Genomic DNA, 20,108 nt, shown 5'->3' on the forward strand with positions numbered 1-20,108 from the left:
CCAGCTGAATTCTAACATTGTTCTAACATCCATTCCACCAACTTCATTTTTATTAAAGATACAGTATTTGCAACCTTATTTGTATGATTTATTGTTGACTGTGGGACTCTTGGAAGAGTTTATCAGCCTCTGGCTAATAAATTTGCTACTGTGGTCCAAGAATCTCTTGTAAGACTTTTGTAAGGTGACAACTCTGACATGAGGCTCTAGGAAGGCTGTGAGTGAGTTTCTTGTGTCTGTTATTAGCTATTACCTTTGATAAATTATTGGTCTAATCTCTGCTGACTGCTTAATGCTTGAGAATTGCTCTGTTCCTCTCTTCAGAAGTTCAAATCACAAGTAACTCTTGAAAGGGGAGAGGAGGGAGAGGACAGCAATGCTCCAGTCTGTCCCTCCGAGCAAGGACTACAAAGACAGATGGGGAGCAGGTGAACCAGCAAGAAATCATTAAACTAAACTCATCCTCCCAGATCTCTTCTGTTAAGCCATCCAAGTGTGAGATAAAGCACGAGGTGTGCTGGCAGTTCTTGACTTCCCTCTTCTCTCCTGTTCCAGCATTTGGACTGATTTCCAAACAGATGTTTCTTCTGCTCCTTACGTCCATTCTCACAGTGGCAAACAGGAGCGATGCAGGGTAACTCTTGGCCTGTATTTACATTTTTTCGTTCTTTCTTTCCTTCCTTCAGTTATCCCATCTGCCTATGACTGCTTTTTGGGCCCGTGAGCCATCCATGTGTCAAAAGCAATTCACGCTTTACTGGTGCTGGGAGGAAAGAGGCAGATCAGCTGTGTGGTCCTGAAATGGAAAGAGTGAGACGTGTATATTGAGCCGCTGAGTGAACCTGTGACCGTGCTAAGTTTTTCTTCCAATGTGAAAGGATTCCTTTCATATCTTACAGCGTGGGTCCTATTCGGAGCTGTGATTCCCTTTTCCAGATTTAAGGGCTTAACAGAGGCGTGATCAATCTGTTTAGGTTGTCATTAGCCAAGATTGTACCTCGAGCTGTTGTGTGAGTCAGTTCAGTTTATCCACCTGGCTCCCTATGCTGACTTAGCAGCTCCGAGTCACTCGTGTTCCAAAGGATCTTGCTGTGTCCCAGGCTGACAAATTTCCTCCCAAAAGAGGATATGGCTGATTGTGAGGGTGGTCTTCACTTTTTATATCTGAGAATGCTTTGGAAATGTTTCTTTGGCTGAACTAGAGCTCTTCAGCTGTTGAACTTGGGCTGCTGGATTCAGAGCCTTACACAGAAGCTCAGCCTTCTGGTGCATCATAATTTCCGTAACCATGCTTCATGGTGACTGTCAGGATGTTTCTGCTCTGGGCAAGGAAGGCTTGCCTCAGGACAGCTCCGTGGCAGATTTACACACAGAGACTCTGGTCTCTGTTTCGTCTTTCACTTCCATACCCACAGAGTATTCCTGCCATGGTCCCACTCCAAGGCTCAGGAGTACAAAGCCTTGTATCTTCTCTGTTTTGTTTCTTTTCATAATTGATCTGTTTGACATCTGTCCCACAGGCTGTCAAACAGGTAGGCTTAACAGGTTCTAGAGACTTTTTTTCTTTTTTTTTATTATTTTCCTTGAAAAAGAAAAGAAATATGTCCCCACACTTTTTTTTTTTCTTGCAGTCTGCCCATTTTTGGTGAGTTGTCGCTACAGCTTCTTTTAGAGCATCCCCTTGGGCTCTGTCTCTCCAGAAATGAGAATCCTGTGCAGATGGTATCTTTAGAGAAAGAGAAAATGACTTACCTTGTCATAATGCAGGTCTGGAAAAACAATCTTGCTTAGTGTTTGTGTTTCCATCCACCTTCCCTTTTAACATGGATGTTTAACTAATCGTTGTACATCATTCACCTGGAATGTTGGTCACTTTTAAGGAGAATTTGTAGTCTGTGTGTAATTAGGGATTTACGAAGACAGTGTGCTGTACATGCTTGAAGGGACATAGTTGAAATGTAGGAGCCCTCAAGGCAGCCTATAGGTATGTCACAGTGCCCAAAATCCAAAGAGCTAGGGGAATTTCCTGCATGATTTATGCTGCAGGCACAAAACTCAGGAGGGGGACTCTGAGGTGACATTTGATGAAGCACAATTACTAGGTAAGTAATTTTTTTCTGATTTCTTTCCTCAAAGCATGCTGCAATGAAATAGTAGTCACTAAGAAAAGCCATTACCAGACTGTCCAACCTAGAGTTAAAAGGACTTGAAAAATCCTAATAATAGTGTCACACACAGTGTATTGCTTGCTTTCTGGGTCCACCTGCCATCCTTTGTGCATGCAAGCCCTGGCTGTAGCTGTAGGAAGAGTTGTTGCGTGTTTGACAGACATCTCCTAATATGCAACTTTGTTAGCAAAAGTAATCTTGTGAAGTGAACCATTACATTAGGATGTAAAGGTAATGATTTGTGACATTGCAGGAGTGTTGGAGAAAATATTTGCTTGATATGCCTCTTTGTGCGTGAAAGTCTTGATGTATGTATTTGGATATATGGTACCTTTTCACTTCCAAAGTGCAGCACATACAGTAATTCCTGAAACTAGCATCATGGTAAAGCATAGCACAGTGTAATGTAGTTATAGGTATAGGTATATATAGGTATATTTATGTAGGTATATTTTAATACTTCTAAGTATCTAATATTCTAATATTAGAATATTATTATCTAGTATTCCAATATTTTACAAAAAGAGATTAATTTCCTATCTTCCGTTGTTACTTGAACATGTTCTGATATCTTCTACTTTGAAAGCACTTTTAAGTGCTACAGATATATACTCACAACTTAAATTTCCATTTAAGAAATCTGGTTTGGATGGGAAATCTGAATGCAAGGAAGAAGTAAACCAGAGCTAAGTTTAAATTCTGCACAGTATCAAAAAAACATCCAATGTTTTATAAGGACCTTAAATTTCTTTTCTGATTTCCTCATACTTACAGATGTTGCTCAAAGAGCTACTTCTGCCTTCATTCTGTAGTAATAACAAGGGAGATCATAATTATTCCTATGGTTTTAAGCTCATCTTTCTTGAAGTGTCCCCTTTTCAATTTTTAATCTTTCCTGTATCTCACTATTCACTTTCTGTATGTTTGCTGGCACAACATCTTCACTTTCATCTGCATCACACAAGCTACAGTTAGATTTTCTCTTCAACACTGACCCCAATTTTTTTTCAGCATGCCAAATTACCTTTTGAATATCCATCTATGGAAGAAATCATCCCTCAAATTTAATAGGATCAGTTCCTCTGGCTAAGACGGCTGGGTGCAAACTGGACATCATGGATTGCCTTTTTGTGCACATTCTCTAAATCTCATGACAGCAAGTGCTTGAATAGCAGTTAGAGGTAACAAGCTTAGGACAAGAAGAATCTTCATCGTTTTTATTGCTGGACTTGTTGTACAGCATCAGCTTCGGTCATGCTCTGGAATATCATATGTTTGATCAGTGATAGAGGCTCGGAGGAAATACGAAGCTGACAGCATTAGGGTGGCCGAGAACACAAATACCTTTTATTTCTATTAGAATTTTCTGCAAGCTTTGATTCTGGGAAGCGAAGGAGATGAGACTACAGCTTTTCTCATCTCTACTAAATCACCCTGTGCTTTGGTCTAGACTTGCAAATTTGTTCTCCAAACCATTGTCGTCCTCTTACAGTCTAGCATCTCATTAAGAAACTAACTGCAAAATCAACTGCTCTTGCTGACATGTTTCCTGATTTAGATGCAGCTGGATCCAGCTGGGTCTTAATGCCTGAGATAGTCCTATCGAAGGATTTTTTTTTTTTTTTCCCCCCTCTTGACACGGTTAAATCTAGTTGCATTAGGAATTTAATTAGGAGTTAGTTTAATTGTGTTTCGAGCTGTTCTTTTTCCCATTCAGCTTTCCTAGCAGGGGCTGTGAGTCAGGAAGACTCTTGAGTTCTATTTCTGTCCTTGTCACTAACACTAACGACCTTGGACTACACTGTGCTGGTTTTTTTCTGTTCCCCCAGTGCAAATCAGGCTTCTAGTCCTGTTTTTTCCTGATTGTGGTGGGGAGAGAGTGCTTACCTCTGCAGATCTGAGCTGAATAGCTCTCCTTTACTCAGCTGGACCGTCTGTCTGGGAACAGCAAGCAGAAGTTGAAACTTTTTTTTTATTGCATCTTTCTGGAAGGTGCCTTGCAGCTGTGTGATGGAAGGTGATTTCTTCTAACTTCATAAAGAATTCCTCCATTGCTTCCAATGATGGAGATCAGTTTTCTGAGCAATGGTCTGCTGTGTCTTTGGCTCTTGTGCAAGAGAGAGTGAGCTGTCATAGTAACTGATGTAATATAAAAACACACCTATGCATGTTTGAAAACAAGCTGCCAAGACTTCGCCACAAAAATCTAAGCAAAGCCCCACTCACCTGTTGTTTGAATTACTCTGTTATTTTTACTTCTAGATAAAGCAACATGTAGCAAGTAATTCAAAGTATCTATCTACCATCTACCACTAAACAATCAGCTGATGTATTTACAGTCAGTAGGCTGACAAGGTTTGAAATTTTGTTTTAGAATTCGTTACAAAGAGCCGGAGCACATGGGAGGAGTTGTGTGCTGGGGCTGGTGCTTTGGGTGTGGAAACACAAGCCTTTATCTTGTATTTAAGGAAAAATTGAGTAGAACAGTGGCAAAAAGGCAGCTGTCAAGGAGCTGAGGCTTTCCTGAGCTTTGGGTGTCGTTCCAAAGGGTGTATTTGCAGAAATTTGCTTTTGAGGAAGTGGGCTTGCAACAGGAATCAGTCTTGTGTTATCTGGGAGGCTAATCAACCTCTGCCTCATTACGGTTGTGCGTATAATCCCAAGTGTTCACTTGCACTGATCATCTCTTTGACTAAGAGGTATGTCACTGTGTTGATGCAGCTGCAGCAGAATAATTTATACTCTCCTGAGGCAGGGACCTTGCCCAAGTACATGCACTTCTCGCTGCCATATTAAGTCATCACTGACGCCAGGTGCACGTAGACAGGCGTTGAGTTTTGACCCTGAATCTGCCACTGCCATCTCGTGGAAAATGGCTCTGGGTCTGCAAGATCACTAGGTGAAAGAATGTGGAGCACAAATTCACCAAGTGAACTCAGTCCCACACTGTTTAATACACTTTGGTTATTTATCATGCCTAGTGCTCTTAGAAGAACAGGATGAGGTCTGTGTTGTAAATGGATAAGTTGAGGCACACAGTAGTGGAAGTTGCCCGGCAGGTGTATGAGAAGGGTCAGGAACAGAAAGCGGTTGGAGTCAAGGAGATTGTGTTCACTTGATTTTGCCAGGGCTTTCATTTTGTGGTAATAGACTCAGGTTTTACTGACAGTCACCCCTTTACCATCAGTTGAAAGAAGAATGATACTTTATTTAAAGTTAGAGAAGTGGGGTGACGTTAGATTAACACTTACCAAGGTGAGACTCTGTAATGGTTATCAGTTGTTTGAAGGCCTATTAAATGAAAATCTCTGCAATTCGCTTAATGTTTTATTCAAAGACGGAAGCTAACATGGATGCTATAAAACAAGCAGGTTAGCTAGCATGTCTCTAAATTGCTCAAGTTCCTGTTGGGATCTATTGAATTTACTGTAATCTTTAATTATAAAATGTAATTACTTTAGAATGGATTATCAATGTTGGTGTCTGTTTCTGTGGGTTGCTTAGTAACGTCTTTCATGTGCTGAAGCACTATCTGTTCTGCGAGTTACAGGCTTTTAAACCCGTGAAGTAAAAGCCTGTGGATATTAGTGTCTGCCTAAATGGAACCTTTCAATCAACTGGCATTAACACGCAGCTTTTTTGTTATTATTTTGCTATTATGTAAAAACATTTCTAAGGACGATGTCCCAAAGAAGTAGCCTGAGAAGTTGCTCAGCTTTATATTAAAGATTTTCAAATAAATTCTAGCCTTTTTATAACATTCTGCCATGGTGTTTGTATGGATATTTGTATCTCCATGTGATAATATTAGAAACAGCAATGGATAATAAACATGGTATTGTTTCATTACCTTTCCCACAGTCAATCCTGAATTATACAAGTGTATGCAAGTCTGATTAGAAAAAAAACCCCATCCATTATTCCAAATATAAATGGCTTATCCTGATGTGTTCAGGCAGACTTTTTCTTCTGTCTGCAGGACTGACAGTAGGTTCCTCTTTTTCTCTGCATCTTGTCATCTGGCGAATTATTTTTTACACAGCTGGGGAAAATATGTGGCATTATATTGCAGGTTAAAAGTCCAAACTGGAACAGGGCTATTTTGGGGTAGCAAGAAGGTTAGAGATGGGAAAGAACAGGTCCTAGTTTTGAGACTGATGTGACAACTAATCTTCCTCCAGCTGCAGAGAAAGGAAGAGAAACCTGACTGGTAATTTGAGGTGGGAAAAACCAAGTAAGAAATACAATAGGGAAAGAAATATTGAAAATTACACGCTTTTTTTTTTTGCTTTTTCTTTCTTTTTTTCTTTTCGAAAACCCAAACCGGAAATTTCTTAGATAGCTTAATAGTTAAATATTTGAAGGGGAGTTGAAGAAAGGAGGCTAAAGAGCCACAAAAGTGGTTATCTTGTGAAGATAATGGCTTTGTGTAATGTTCCTTGGAAGTTCTTGAAAGGGTCTGATTGGTTGGTATATTTAGATTTCATCTTTTAAGCATTTACTAATTATCCCAGCCTAGATGGATAAAACTAATCAAATAGCTGTTTGGGAATGCTCTGCATTTTGAAATCTTCCCTGCTAACAAAAGGAGGGCAAGTGACAGTGTGGGGGATTTTTTTTTCTTTTTTTTTAACTCTCATCTCTCTGCTTTTTGCAAGTACATAAACCCAGGGATTTTCAGTGGTTTAGTTATTACAAATATTAAAGGACATCAGATTTGCACATCTCTTCAGAGTGAAAACACTTCCTTGGTCAAGTTTTTATTCTGAGCCCTGTTTCTTCATTATCTGGATCACAGAACTCACTAAACGCCTTTTTGTTCTGAATTCTTCCCGACTGCCTTTCCACTGGAGTGTGATGTTCCATAACCTCAGGTTCCCTGAAAATCAGTAAAGTGGTGGCACTCTGAAAATCAAGACTGTAGTACAAACGGGCAGAAGCTGTAAATCCCAGCTGTTAAGTATCTCCCATGTTACAGCCTGGGTGGCATCATAAAAGCACTGCCAGACCGAGGAGCTGTGGTGCCCTCCTGTAGTATGTCATGTAGTGTGTGCCAAGAGGAGGGGGTGTTATCAACCTTGTTGATGCTTTTATTTACTGAGTGTGGAGTGGTGATTTTTATTGTGTGATTTGGCATATTTGATTTTAGAAAACATAAGAGTTCTTGTTAAGACATGTCAAGAGCAAATGGAAATGAGAGAATGGGCAAAGCTGTGGTAGCCGAGTAGGTGCTGTTATGGTGTGCTTGTTAGGCCTAGCAGATGGAGAAGTTTGGGGTATCAGTGAAAACATTAAATACTTGTATGATTTCCTGCTGCAGTATTTGAAGGGACAAAAGCATTTAGTGTTTGGCTCAGTATTTTAAAGGAGAGTACTTATAAAGCTGACTTCTAAATAAAAATATTTCCATTCATTAAATAAAAAAATGCACTGAAAGCAGTTTTAACCTAGGCTTGTTCTGCATTGGTTTTGTGCAATCTAAATACTGCAGTGTTGTGAACCTGCAAAGACGTAGTTGAAGACCCTGAACCAGCAAACAGCTCGGTGCCGGACTGCACTCAGTGCCTGGCTCTGTGTGGCTGCAGGCTGCTGCCCATATGAAATACACATGGGCTTGAGAGCAAGATCTTTCTTGGGTTTGGATGGAGCAAAGCACAAGAAAAGGTAATGGCCTAAATGATGAAAGTGATAGTGTGGGTTTTCAGAATTCAGTTTAGTTACTTGTAGCTGATTTTCATATATAATCGTCTAGCTGGGTAGCTGAAAAACTAGAAAGTAAAAAGTGACTTACAGATTATAGAAAAGAAAGAGCAATCTGACAAATTCAATTGTAAATTTGGAAGTCTCTGCTATAAATCAGCTGAAATCCAGGGTGATTAGAATTTCCGGGCCAAATAGATAATTGTCTATTAGATGGCAGATGGCATACTGGTAAGAACAAAATCTAAAATTATGGATCTATTTCCATAATTTTTGTGGTTCTGGTGCCATTTTTCAAATCTAAAATGGCATAACGTTAATGCTGACGTATTGTGATTTGTCATGACTAGAATGGCATCAAATATTCACTTCTAACCTTGGTGTCTCATCAGAAAGTGGACTTAAACACCTCACTATGCAAATTTCCATTTGGCACCCCTCAGCTACATCCTCTTGTGTTTCAGCTTGGCATTTGGAACCTCTGTCAGAGACAGCTTCTGAAAGCTCCATCTCAGTCCTCTGTACAGTATATAAATGTGGAGTCCCCACTTTTAGAAACTTGATGAATCTCTTTAGTGGTTTGAAAGTTGAACTGCTAAATTTGGATTGGAAAGACAGCTGCAGAAAGCCAGAATGGGCAGAACGGCGCAGATGCTTTTGGCTTTTAAACTTTTCCAGTTGCTGCTTTTGGACCCATCATTAGAGAGAGGAAAGCTTGATCTTGGAAAAGGAAAGGGTACCACATTATGCATCTTGCCTCCCAAATATACAGGGTTTAAAAGCAGCGAGCAGAATTCTGTTCACGTAAAGGAAAACTGACAGCCCTTTAGTATGACGAGGCAGCATATCCAATCTCATCCATCCTCTGTCGGCCTGATTATCAGCTCAGGACAGAACACAGAAGGAGAGTTTAAGACACTGCAGCCAGCACAGCCTAAGAAATCATTTTGTAGTGGAACTTTCTGCAACACCGTGACAAATGCAGCTTAAATGGTTGAATAGGCAAATTAAGAATAAAAGTCTTTATTCAAATAGCACTTGGGAGTCCTGTGTGAAGTGAGTCACTTCGGGGAGTCTGTCAGCAGGCCTCATGTAGTCCCTCCTTGTGTGAGAAGACAGAAGGAGAGGAGGAGATTTCCCTTGTAGGACATAAGCGGCTGTTGGAGGGAAACCCAGGGTAGTTTTCTTGACTGTGATGGAGGTGTCGGGGAACTCTGGGTCCCAGACAGTCATCTGCAGGAGTGTGGCAGAGATCTCGCATGCTTTGAAGAAGAAACATCGGACCTTCTGAAATGGAGGGGTTAAAAAAGTGGAGGAAAGGAAATAACTTTAGATTTCATACTCAGCTTAAAATGAAGCTGATTCAGAATTACAACGTTAGGAGTTTTATGCAACTAAATAGAGTCATTTCCACATCCTCTCCATGTCTAGGCCCTCTGTGTGCCAGAAGGGTGGGTCCTCCTTTCTCAGCTCTGATTTAGAAGAGAAATGAACCAAATAGATTGCCTAGCTGTTTCCTTTCTGGTGCATGAGCCCTATCGCTCACTGTGGGAAAGCTGTCTTTATGGAAACACAATCTTTCCTGCAGTAAACTTCAGGATCAAGCTCGGAGACATAAAAGCATTTGATTGGTACCGTTAGAGAGAGTCAGGAGTTCTTCAAAGATTTGCCCTGTTACGTTCATGAAGAATGAGAACTTCCCATTTAGAATAATGCTGCCACTGAAAAAAAACCCAGGGATCCAGTGAAAATAAAATGAACACCCCAAGTCATATAATTGAGGCATGTCTGAGTGAATTTTGTGGAGGGTTTTCTTTTTTTTTTTTTCTTTTTTCCATGGTCATTATTTAGTTTCCTTGGAGCAGAGTACTCCAGTGACTAATTCATCCCACACTGAGTTTTTAAAACCCAAGTTGACTTTATTTGTTTGTCCAACATTCCTTCCTCTGGTGGTGTTGGAGTCTGAGTGTTATCAATCAGTTCAGCAAATGTTTATCCTTGTCCATATGACCAGCTCTCTGAAACTTTACTTTGGAAGCCTGATGTTTAAAAAGTGTGTGTGGGGGGAAATCTGGTGATGTGGCTTTTTGTGTATGTGTGCTAATTAAGGAGGATACTGCCAGAGGCTTGCAATGTTGGGTTTGTAAAACACACAGCTGGAGGGAAGGACAAAAGTAGGAACTGAAATGACAGTAGGCATTTCAGACCAAAGTAACCTGCATATTCTGATCCTGAAATAGAGCAGTAAATGCTGTTGCAGACACTAGACAGGGGCACTCTGTGGAGGAATGATTTGTTTTAAACTGTCATTTTCTCTCAAATGTCTTTTTTGAGTGAAGCATTTTAGAAGACTCTTATCTTTGTTGAGCGGCAGTGGAGAATATTGTCGATTCTCTGAAGCTGCTTTCTTCCCCTTTGTTATCTGACTTTTTTCCAGGGATTGAATCAAAGACTGTACAGGTCACTGTGATGCTGGGGCTGAAACTGCTCAGAGCCAAGCTGTGTGAATTATAAAAGGGGGCTTTATTTAAGGCACTCCTTAGAAGCTGACAAGTCCTAGTCTCTCCTAGCTGAAGAGAGGATATTTGTAGGTTTAAGTTTTCGTACCAGCTGGAGCCAAAGGGGCAGGAGGACAGAAAAAGCTGTGGTGGTGTGTGTGTGTGTTGGAACTTGCACAAACATGCTGCCTTGGAGTCCTCAGGGAAAGGTTAATGTGCTGAGCCCAGGCAGGACAGTTTAAATATCCCAAAAGGAATTGTTTGAGTTGGAATGGGCTTCTCAGAAATCACCCTGCAGGACTCTCTTAAGAAAGCACTTTCGAGTTTTGTTAGGAAGATATCAAAATGTCATGGATTTCCCCTTTCTCCTTTATGATTGTATTCTGTTAATTAATAGAAAGCAAATTTCTGTGCAGTCCTTAAACAAAGACCAATTTCTTCCTTTGCTCACCACAGTATTAAGTGCATTGTACACCTCCATGGTGCTGCTTTGCCAAAGTTGTATGTGTAACTGCTGCAAGGCGGGCAGATGGTGGGTGGTTTTGCAGTTTGATCAAGTTTCTTTATCACTATCATAAAGAAATGTGAAAACTCAGAAGGTAACATCTCTATACTTAGGGATATATGAGTTTTGGCCTTGCATTTTTAGCCCATTTTAATTACTATTCTGAAATACTGATACTCTGTGAAAAAGGTCAGAAATTCAGAGATGGAGACGTCCTTCCAAAATTCCCACTTGGTTTGCACAGCCCAGGGGAAACGTGGACTCTCAGTGTGTTGGATACTGTGGTACTTCTGATATGTGCCATTCCCAAGTTCTGCACCAGGAGCGATGAGTTTGAGACTTTAGCAAACTGCTGAATGCAGCCCCATTCATAAGTGTTCAGTGCAAATTAAGGTTCTATAATTAATGGGCCATTGGTTGCTGGGTTTAGCAGTGAATGGGAAACTCCCATTTGTTCCCAGAGCTGAAGTTCAGAAAACTTTCGGTTCTGTTAAGCACTTTTATTCAATTTTTCTTTTTACAGATGATGAAATTCGCTTGGGATAACTACAAACAATATGCACTTGGAAAAAATGAACTGCGACCGTTGACTAAGAACGGCCACATCGGTAACATGTTTGGTGAGTTCTGAATCAATTTTAGTGCAATTTTGTTGAATTTTTTTAAGGTCATGTCATGTCCATGTCAGTTCCTTTCTCTGCAGTGCAGTGAGGTATCTGTAACAGCTTTGATCTCTTTCCATTCTTATGAAGAAAGATTTTCAACACAGGTCCTAGGGGTTACCTACCCATACCCCATTACTGAGAATCTCATTCCTAGAGGCATCTCTCAGTGCCCAGCCTGTATCACCTCTGTGTACAGATCTAGCACCAAACGTGTCTGAGAACAGTGCTAAAACCAACCAGTGTCTTTATTAAAACATGAAATCAGTCCAAACGTGACGATGCTATTTGTCTAAGCTTGTAGACGTCAGGACATGACCAAACTGAGCATTTTCTCTCTCATTGCTCGTGTTGAGCAAGATGTGAATTCCATGAAATATTGAGTGAGTAAATCAATATTAAAGGCTCTTTATACTGTCTGCTTACTGGCTTGTACGATTTTACTCTTTAGCAGATTACCTTTTTTTATGTGAGCCATTACATAATTTCAGTGCTATTCCCCTGCTCATTCTGGTGGGATACTTGTTGACTTTTTGGGATATAAATTGTCTTTTTTTCTTCATTTGCACTCAAAGCATTTCACTGCTCTGCTCACTCTGCCCTAGCTTGGCCTTGCCTGCACAGGTTGTGCCATGGTGAGAAGGCCAGCAGAATCTGCTTTAGCAGCCCTTTCCCACCTGTCCTTGGGGAATACTTGCTGTACAAAGGTGTCTTGGCTTCTTTCCACAAGAGTCTGTTTTGCAGAGATTATGTCCCAGAGTCCCTCACCCAGATTAGGGTGGAATAGGGTTCCTTAGTGGGCAAATTATCTGCAAGCTTTATTTCCTCAGGGCAAAGGGATTGGACTTACACAGTTTGAAGAAACGCTCCCATTCCTGTTTTTGCACTTTCTAGGTGTCCCAGTCCTTCTTTACATCAAGTACATGACATGGGTGTGATCTTTCAGACCGTAGATGTGGAGATCTACTGCTTTGTGTGGAGACTGAGTACAGCCTCCTACACAGGCCTCATTATCCTTGGAGAGCTGTGAGATGCGTGTGGAAGTAAAGGTTTGAAGGTGGAAATAGCATCACATGTATTCTAGGATGGCCAAAACCTTGAAGAGCAGCAGCCCTGTTTGGCTTCTGGACTACAAGTGCAGGTGGCCCTGATGGAGATGGCAGAGGAAGGGCTGGCTTTTAGTTTAGCCACAGCGTGGGGAGAAACCTTGGTGTTCCGCTTGTGGTGCCACCGTCAAGTCCTTTTATTGCCCCAAATGAGGCACTTGGCTCTTTAGTTCCTGCAGAAGTACCAGGAGAGTTAACTAACATCTGGTTGTGCAATACTGTAAGTTGCATGGAAGCTGTGTTAACGATTGCTGGGGTATCTGGAGGAAGCAGTTTTGGCAATGTGCCTCGTACTAGCACAGGCTGTATATGACCAGCCACTGCTCTTGCCCAGTCTCGCTTTGTCAGGAGCAGTGATTTAAGTTTGTCCATCCTTTGCCTTCCTCTTTCAATGCCCCAAGAATACCCAGGTTTCTTACTTGAGAATTTCCATTAACTTCAGCACTAAGTTAAGCATTTTGCAACTTCTCCATTCTTGCAAGCTTGTCAAAATTCCTCAAGGAGCATGCCTGTAAACAGACAAAAATATTGAAAGCTTTTAAATGCATTTATCATGCTAAAACAATTGGCAGTACTTATGCTAGTTTGTAGTGTGCCTGTGAGCACTCTCAAGGAAAATGCTTTGGAGCACAAGGATTTGCAGACAATTGCAGAAGAGAAGCTACATGGTACATTTCAGCCTCTTAATAGGCTTTTCCTCCTTTTAACTGTGGCTGGTAAAGAACGGAAGCATTAGGCAATCCGTTGCTGCAGCCCTCTATCCCTCCTGTCTTCAGAGACTTTTAGAAATTAGGACAGGGCACTGTTTGTCGTCGTCTTTGTTGCCCATTCCCCCTCCTGTCACATCATGCATCTTTTTATTCCAAACTACAGATATAATGGAGGCAAATCGGGTATTCTCCAGGCTGGAGGTGTCAATATTAAGCTGAGATTTCTCTGCAGCTGCTTCCATGTGGGAGGGAAGGAACCTCTTTGGGGCTATTTTCAAGTATGTTTGTGTGCATAAGAAGCAATCAAGTTCTTGAAGGGTGATGCATTTTCCTGCTGTGGATGCGATGCTCACTTGTAGCCTAGCCTTCAGTTTAGCAGCCTTACCCTGGGGGAAGCAGGGGAGCTGCTCTTTATCAAATACTCTCTCTAATCAAAGTAGAAATACAAAATAAATGTTCACCTTCTGCTCCTACATAGCATTCTGCTTCTCTTAACAGCCAAGAGCTAGCATCCCTCCCCAATGTCTGCCTCAATGTCAGGAAAATCACAGGCAGAAAAATTCCTGTATCTCCACCCTAGTTAATTTTCTTTCTCCTCTGCCTTGGAAGGTGGCAGCTCGCATCTGGGAGAGTATGTGTACAGTTTCTGTACTTCTTCATACCCAGAGATCAGACTTGCCCACTACCCAAGTAAGTGCTAGGCTGCTACGTACACTGGAAGACAGTGTTCCCACTCACTTGGACTTGGATCTGGTGACTTGGTCTTACGTTCCTACTTGTGATTGATGCTCTCCAGATCCTATTCCTAGGGCATCAATTTCATCAAGATTCTCCCATGTTCTGGACATAGCTTATTTGTACAGAAGTCTTCTGATTGCTGTCATTTATAATCATTGCAACTTGAAAGCCCTTTCCTTAAACCCAACAGCTGTGGTTCTTTCCTAAGCATTATTTATTCATCTGTGATGCTTGTGATAAGATGTGCCATGCTAAACATCCCATCCCATGCCCTCCAGAGGGGTAAACATGTTTTAGTCTTGCAGCCATTTCAGATTTGTGATGATTTCCCTGGGAATTATGCCATGGAAAAGGGCAAAGCACACTACTAGAGTGGAAGGATGATTAGAATGTTAGAATAAAAGCTGCACTACAAGGTTCCAATGTGAATGACTGCACAACTGCAGGGTTTTCAGAATTATCTGCAAAATTTTTCTCCACACTTAAGCTAACTCAAGGAAGACCTGAAGAGTATCTGGCCACTGTTAGAATCGGGCCCAAAACATGCTTCTTTAGAACTATTTAAGAAAAATGGCACAGCTGGGCTTGTGGCTAAGGGTGAAGGCTAGAGATGTGCAGGTATGTATTCTGTTCCCAGTGCTGATCTAGTTATTTTAACCCTTCTTACCCCAGCATCTCAGCATTCCTGTCTTTGGTGTTGTGAGCATTAAATTAATTGATGTTTGCAAAGCATGTTGAATTCCTTGGAGTGAGGCTGCTGGAGAGGGCAACCATATGATGTAGCGCAGCACTTGAAATGCACCTGTCACTGTGATATCCAGCATTAGATAGCTGAATTATTATTCTGCCTGCTCCCTGGGTCTGTCATAGCCACTTATTTTTCTGACAAAATGTTTTTAAAATCCTGTTAGCTTTACAGAGTGTCTCTAGCTATGGGAGAGTGAGCTGACATCTCTTTCTGCTCGTGCATCAGCTGAATTGTCAGTTACGTTTTGATTGCAGTCTTTTAACAATGATAAGGTAAGAAGCCTGATTTTCAGATATCTCTTGAAGTGTGCAGTGCTGGCAGCAGCAGAATTCTTCTTTGACTTATAACCTGAGCCAATTTGCTCTGAAATCAGTGACAGCAAGTAAATATGGAACCTTGCTGTGCTGTTAGACAGTCATTTTTCACCACCTAACTGCACATTAGTATATTAATTTTAGTATAAAAATAGCAGTCCTTAACTAGGTTTCCTCCCTTTTTTCCTCTCTCCCCACTTGAAATCACGCCTAAAATTATGAATTGCTCGCCACAGCCATTGCTTCTTTCAGCATATGCTGAATTTGTGCATCTTTGTGAGGGTCTGTAGCTTTATCTGATGTGAATCCATGTGACAACTGTCACGTCTAGGACACAGCCAGGTCACCAGAACTGGATGGCAAAGATCTGACAGCAGCTGGATCTGAAAGATGTAAGGCGTTTAGACTTCATCTTTGTGTAGGGCCCTCTGTGTTGTTCCATGTTTGATTGCTTGGTGACAGAATACACAGGGCTGTCTGCGCAGGCAGGGTAGCAGTTCTTGGAAGATCAGTGGCTGCTTAGACTGTGTTTGTATACTCAGCTCAGACTTTGGCCTGAACTGTCCTGACTGTTTTGAAGACAGGAGGTCATTGGTCTCAGCTGCCTGGAAATAGTGCTATTTTGGCTCTCCAGGATAAAAAAAGGATTTGAAGTGACCGGGGAAGAAAAGTAGTGACCACGTGAATATATACGGAGAGGCCTCTAGAAAGTACCAAGTTGACTGTCCTGAGATTCAGAAACCTTCAGGTTTTTTCTCCCTGGCAAATGCAGTGCAATCTTACCAGACTTTCTCACTGCACTGTGACACTGTGACCTGCCCAGTGTCTGATCTGGATGGAGATTCAAGTAACATCCCTCCACTGGACTTACACCACCAAGCTCCTTTCACAGGAACTTTTAACAGCAGCTAGAGTGCTCTTTGATCACCACCTCAGGTGCTGGGCCCGACTGGACACAAAAGGCTCCACGTCCCAGAGTTAGTCCCTTCAAACATCCAGTCTTGCCTGTTGAGCCAAACATTTTCCAAATAGCTGCTTCCTTCATCAGTGATTTAGCTAGGAAACCATGAAGCAGGCAGGAAGTGTGCCCACCTCAATTAGAAGCAACAGGAGTTGATGTATGAATATTTAACATGGGAAAAGTAATTAGATGAAAATACTAATTTAGCAACATTCTAACTACCAGAAGAGAAATGGTAACCTCCAATTGTGCAATCATTTGGTACAGCTTTTCCGTTCTGCCTGTGAGTCTCTTTCCCTGTGATCGCAAAATTACAAAACCCTGGAGTGTCCTTTTATGTGATTAAAATAGTAATAACAACAACAATACTACTACTAATAATAATAATTGCTCTCTGAATTTGTATGCTAAATTATTCCTGCTGCCTATTGCACATGACACTAGATGGTTGGCTCCATGGGCTCTTTAAAGAGAAAAATATATTGTAATGAAGATGTTGCTGGAACACTGTTGCTCCCTGGCATCATCATCTTTTTTTTATGTATAATGTTACCCAGTTTAATATTATTTTCAGGAAGGGCATTTTGAGTTGACGTTGGCTTTTGCTGTCACGGAAGTCTGTAGCAACAAACTTATTTCCTGTCAGCAGGAAGCAGTGAATCAGGATATCCTCCAAATATCAAACTCGTTGGAGATTGGTTGTGTGATTCATGTTAGAGCTGACATTTATCCCTGTTACGGGGTTTTTTTCCCCTGCTTTCCACCTGCCAAAGATCATTCCTTCCAGACACCAAGGTTGTCATTAATTCTGCAGGAGATCTGTTCCCACTCTGCTTTCACCTTGGGTCATGCTGAGAATGGTGGCTTCCTTTAAATGTGCTGTTTCAAGCATTAGCTCAAACATCAGGGCTCCACTGAACCCTAAACCTCACACAGAGAGATTTAAGCTTATTACAGTGGCTCAGCTGACAGGTGAGTAACTTGTCAGCTTGAAATACTCATTTAAAAAGTTTAAACAGAAAAAAAACTATTAGTGTCTCATATAGTGGCCTAGGGCCTTCTTCAAACACCTTTGCTATCAAAGCCCTTATTCTGGGCCTGAGCTAGACCTGATCAGCTCCACTGTGGCAGGAATTCTTGAAAAAAATTTATTTGAACCGAATAGATTAATCTCCCCTCAGCTGAGATTTACATCTTGCAAAACAAAAAGCAAACTTAGAAAATTCAGTGGAGAACAGCCTTGGCCTAAGATGCAAAGCACAGATGCACGTTCCAGTGTCTCTCTGCGTTCAGCCCTTTAGATAGGACAGCTGCAAAGATTGGACAGCAAGGGTTCGGTCTGAGCCTGTCTTTAGCAGGAAACCGGGCAAACTTCACATTATCTCAGTGTAAAAGCATTAATCATCCCAGGCTTCCTCATGAGTTTCATGAACTTTCCATTGACCCTGAACAGTTTTGAGTTTAATGAGGCCTAAAAGTAGGAGAGTGTCTTGGGATTTGTCAGAACTGCTTTGCACAGCAAAATGGAGGAGAAGGAAACAAAAAAAAATTAGAAAAACAGCCATTAAAGTAGCAAATGAAAGCAGAAAAAGAAAGAAAATTTTGTTGAGATGTTGTGACTAGAGAGTGTTCTTTGAGACCTGTTTTCAAGATGCTGAGGAGTAGAACATACAGCGGTGTGGAGGAAGCAAGCCACGCGTGAGCAGCCCCGTTACCATGTAGACAGGGGAACAATCCAGGCTATAACTATTTTTTTTTCCCTTTTTTCAGACTCTGGGGACTGTATTTCAAAATACAGTGAACTAGTCTTTAAGCTTTTTTCTTCTTTCTTTTATTTTTTTTTTTTAATCACCCCGTTATGGATGTTGTTTGTGCCTCATTCCGGACACTAATTATGCGGAAATAATTGTCTAATCTTCAGAGATATTGAGCGTGTGATTAAAAGGCATCCAACTGAGAGTGGGTGTAGTTGGACTGCTCACCGATTCTTCTCTGGATTACGGAGGCGTTGTGGCAACTCCACAGCAAAAGCTGAGTTGGAGGTTTGGCACTTCCAACTGGCTTGAACTAACATCCAGCATCCACTCCAAGGATCTTAATGGCACCCCTCTGTGTTGACTTGATAACAACAGAGAATATACAGAGTTGAATACCAACCTTGAAGCTCCTGACTACACAAATACCTCTGCTTTGGTCAGAATTATATCTTCTAGAAATGCTGAGGGCCATTTGTCTTCTAGCCACCATTTGCAATCAGATGCTTTACGTTATTGCTGCTGCAAACACAAACCCACCTGCAGACATGCACTACCAGAAACCATGTAAAAAGGCAGAGCAAGTTAAGAACATTTTAAAAATGTACTTTTAGCTATGCCTTTTTATGTTGGAAGTATCTTGAGACTTCTAGTTTTCCTATCTTTATCCCTCTGTATTTAGCTTTTCCTTGTTTATTCAGAGGAGATGGGTAGCTATAAACTGTGTAGCAAAAAGCCCACTTATCTTCTTTGTTTTTAATTCACTCCTTTTCCACTCCTGAAACTTCTGAAGAGATTAGGCAGTTTCAGAACTGGCTTTGCTGTGTTAGATTTCACATTTAGAACTTAACTGCATTATCATATCTCTTTTTGTGCTGCTGCTGAAGTTTCTTGCCACCCTCATTATGTATCTCATTGGATATTCATCTGGATTAGTGTTAGATTTTGACATTTTTCTATTCACCTTCAGGAGATCGCATTTCAAATGGATCCTGCTACAGAATTTCCTTTTCTATAATTTCTCCAGGTACTTGTTTCCGATTTTTTTTTTTTTTTTTTATCTCTGCTGGCTTTTGGGACAAGAGAAGTCTCTTATCTCACTTAATCAGTAGGTTTAACATCATCCCATAGGATGTCAACTTTCAGATTTGTCACTGGTTTCAAGGTTGGATCTGTGTGTTCAGAATATTGTGGTAGGCATTTGTCATTTGAAGACCTTTATACTTTTAAAAAATACTCTCTTTTAGCCTCTCAGGATTGTTCTTGTCTCTAGAGAAAATTTTTTGGAAGTTCAAGAAAATCCCTTAGCCTTTGCTTGAGGCATCAGTGTGAAAAATGGGGAGGATTTTTTTGGACTTAGTAAAATTGTTCATCCCTCTTCTGATGTTTTATTCTCAAAAAATCTACTGCACCCTAACACACTTTGTATGCAGCTCCCAAAAGAAAAAAGGAGAAAAAACTCAGTGCAGGAAAATGAACGTGTTTCAAGAGAAAGTTCTAAAGGCAAAGATTGTTTCCATACCAATTTCAATATACCCATAATATCCTTGCTCTGATAAAAACATGCAATTAAGAACACCTAAGTTACGCCTATTTCTCGCCACAGTGCTTCTATCTGAATACACGATTACATAGGGATATCATTTCTTCACAGAGCTGGAGGATGGGAAAGCACAAATTATGCAAATACTAAAGTGTAGTGTGGTCCAAGATGACAGCATTCGTTGTGATGGTCTTCGCAGCAGCCTTGATTTGTCTGTCTCTCATCTTAATTTTCAAACTCAAATCTGTGCTGTGTTCTGCAAGCAAGAGCAGATAATTCAGAAACAAAGAAACTGAGGATCAAGTTTTTCCCATACGTGAGAGCAGAGAGCTTTCATTGACTTCACCAAGGCCTTCTTCAGGCATTTGGAAGTGGAAGTCGCCTTCCAGGCATTAAAATTAACACCTTTTGACTAGGCTAGAACATTCCTTCTCTCTTGGCAGGCTGCATCCTGGTTGCTGTGGGAACCAGCATTTTTAATTTCCTGACTTCTGTGTACATCCAAAATTGTAACTGTGATGTACTCTGTCACTAAGGTAGCTTTGGGGGTTTGCAGGGAATCGAGCCATCAGAAAGCATTTTACGTAGCACTTCCTTTCCTCAGAATCACTTTGGTGCATCTCCAAGGGGCATCTTCATGGGGCTTTTTGGAGACCTGCAATTCTCATTCACCTTAATGAGTAATCAGAATAAAAAAGGAA

General features: G+C 41.1%; 1 protein-coding gene across 1 annotated transcript in view; it reads left to right on the plus strand.

Annotated features, from left to right (window-relative positions):
* The window catches only part of MAN1C1 (mannosidase alpha class 1C member 1), a 69,280-nt gene that overhangs the window by 12,212 nt on the left and 36,960 nt on the right, over nucleotides 1–20,108 (plus strand). The window contains exon 3 of the mRNA XM_052810450.1: nucleotides 11,395–11,491. Within this exon, the coding sequence (XP_052666410.1) occupies nucleotides 11,395–11,491 (97 nt within the window). The remainder of the gene's footprint in view (nucleotides 1–11,394; nucleotides 11,492–20,108) is intronic.

The sequence above is a fragment of the Harpia harpyja genome, chromosome 16 (genome assembly GCF_026419915.1).
Source record: "Harpia harpyja isolate bHarHar1 chromosome 16, bHarHar1 primary haplotype, whole genome shotgun sequence".
Lineage (NCBI taxonomy): Eukaryota > Metazoa > Chordata > Aves > Accipitriformes > Accipitridae > Harpia > Harpia harpyja.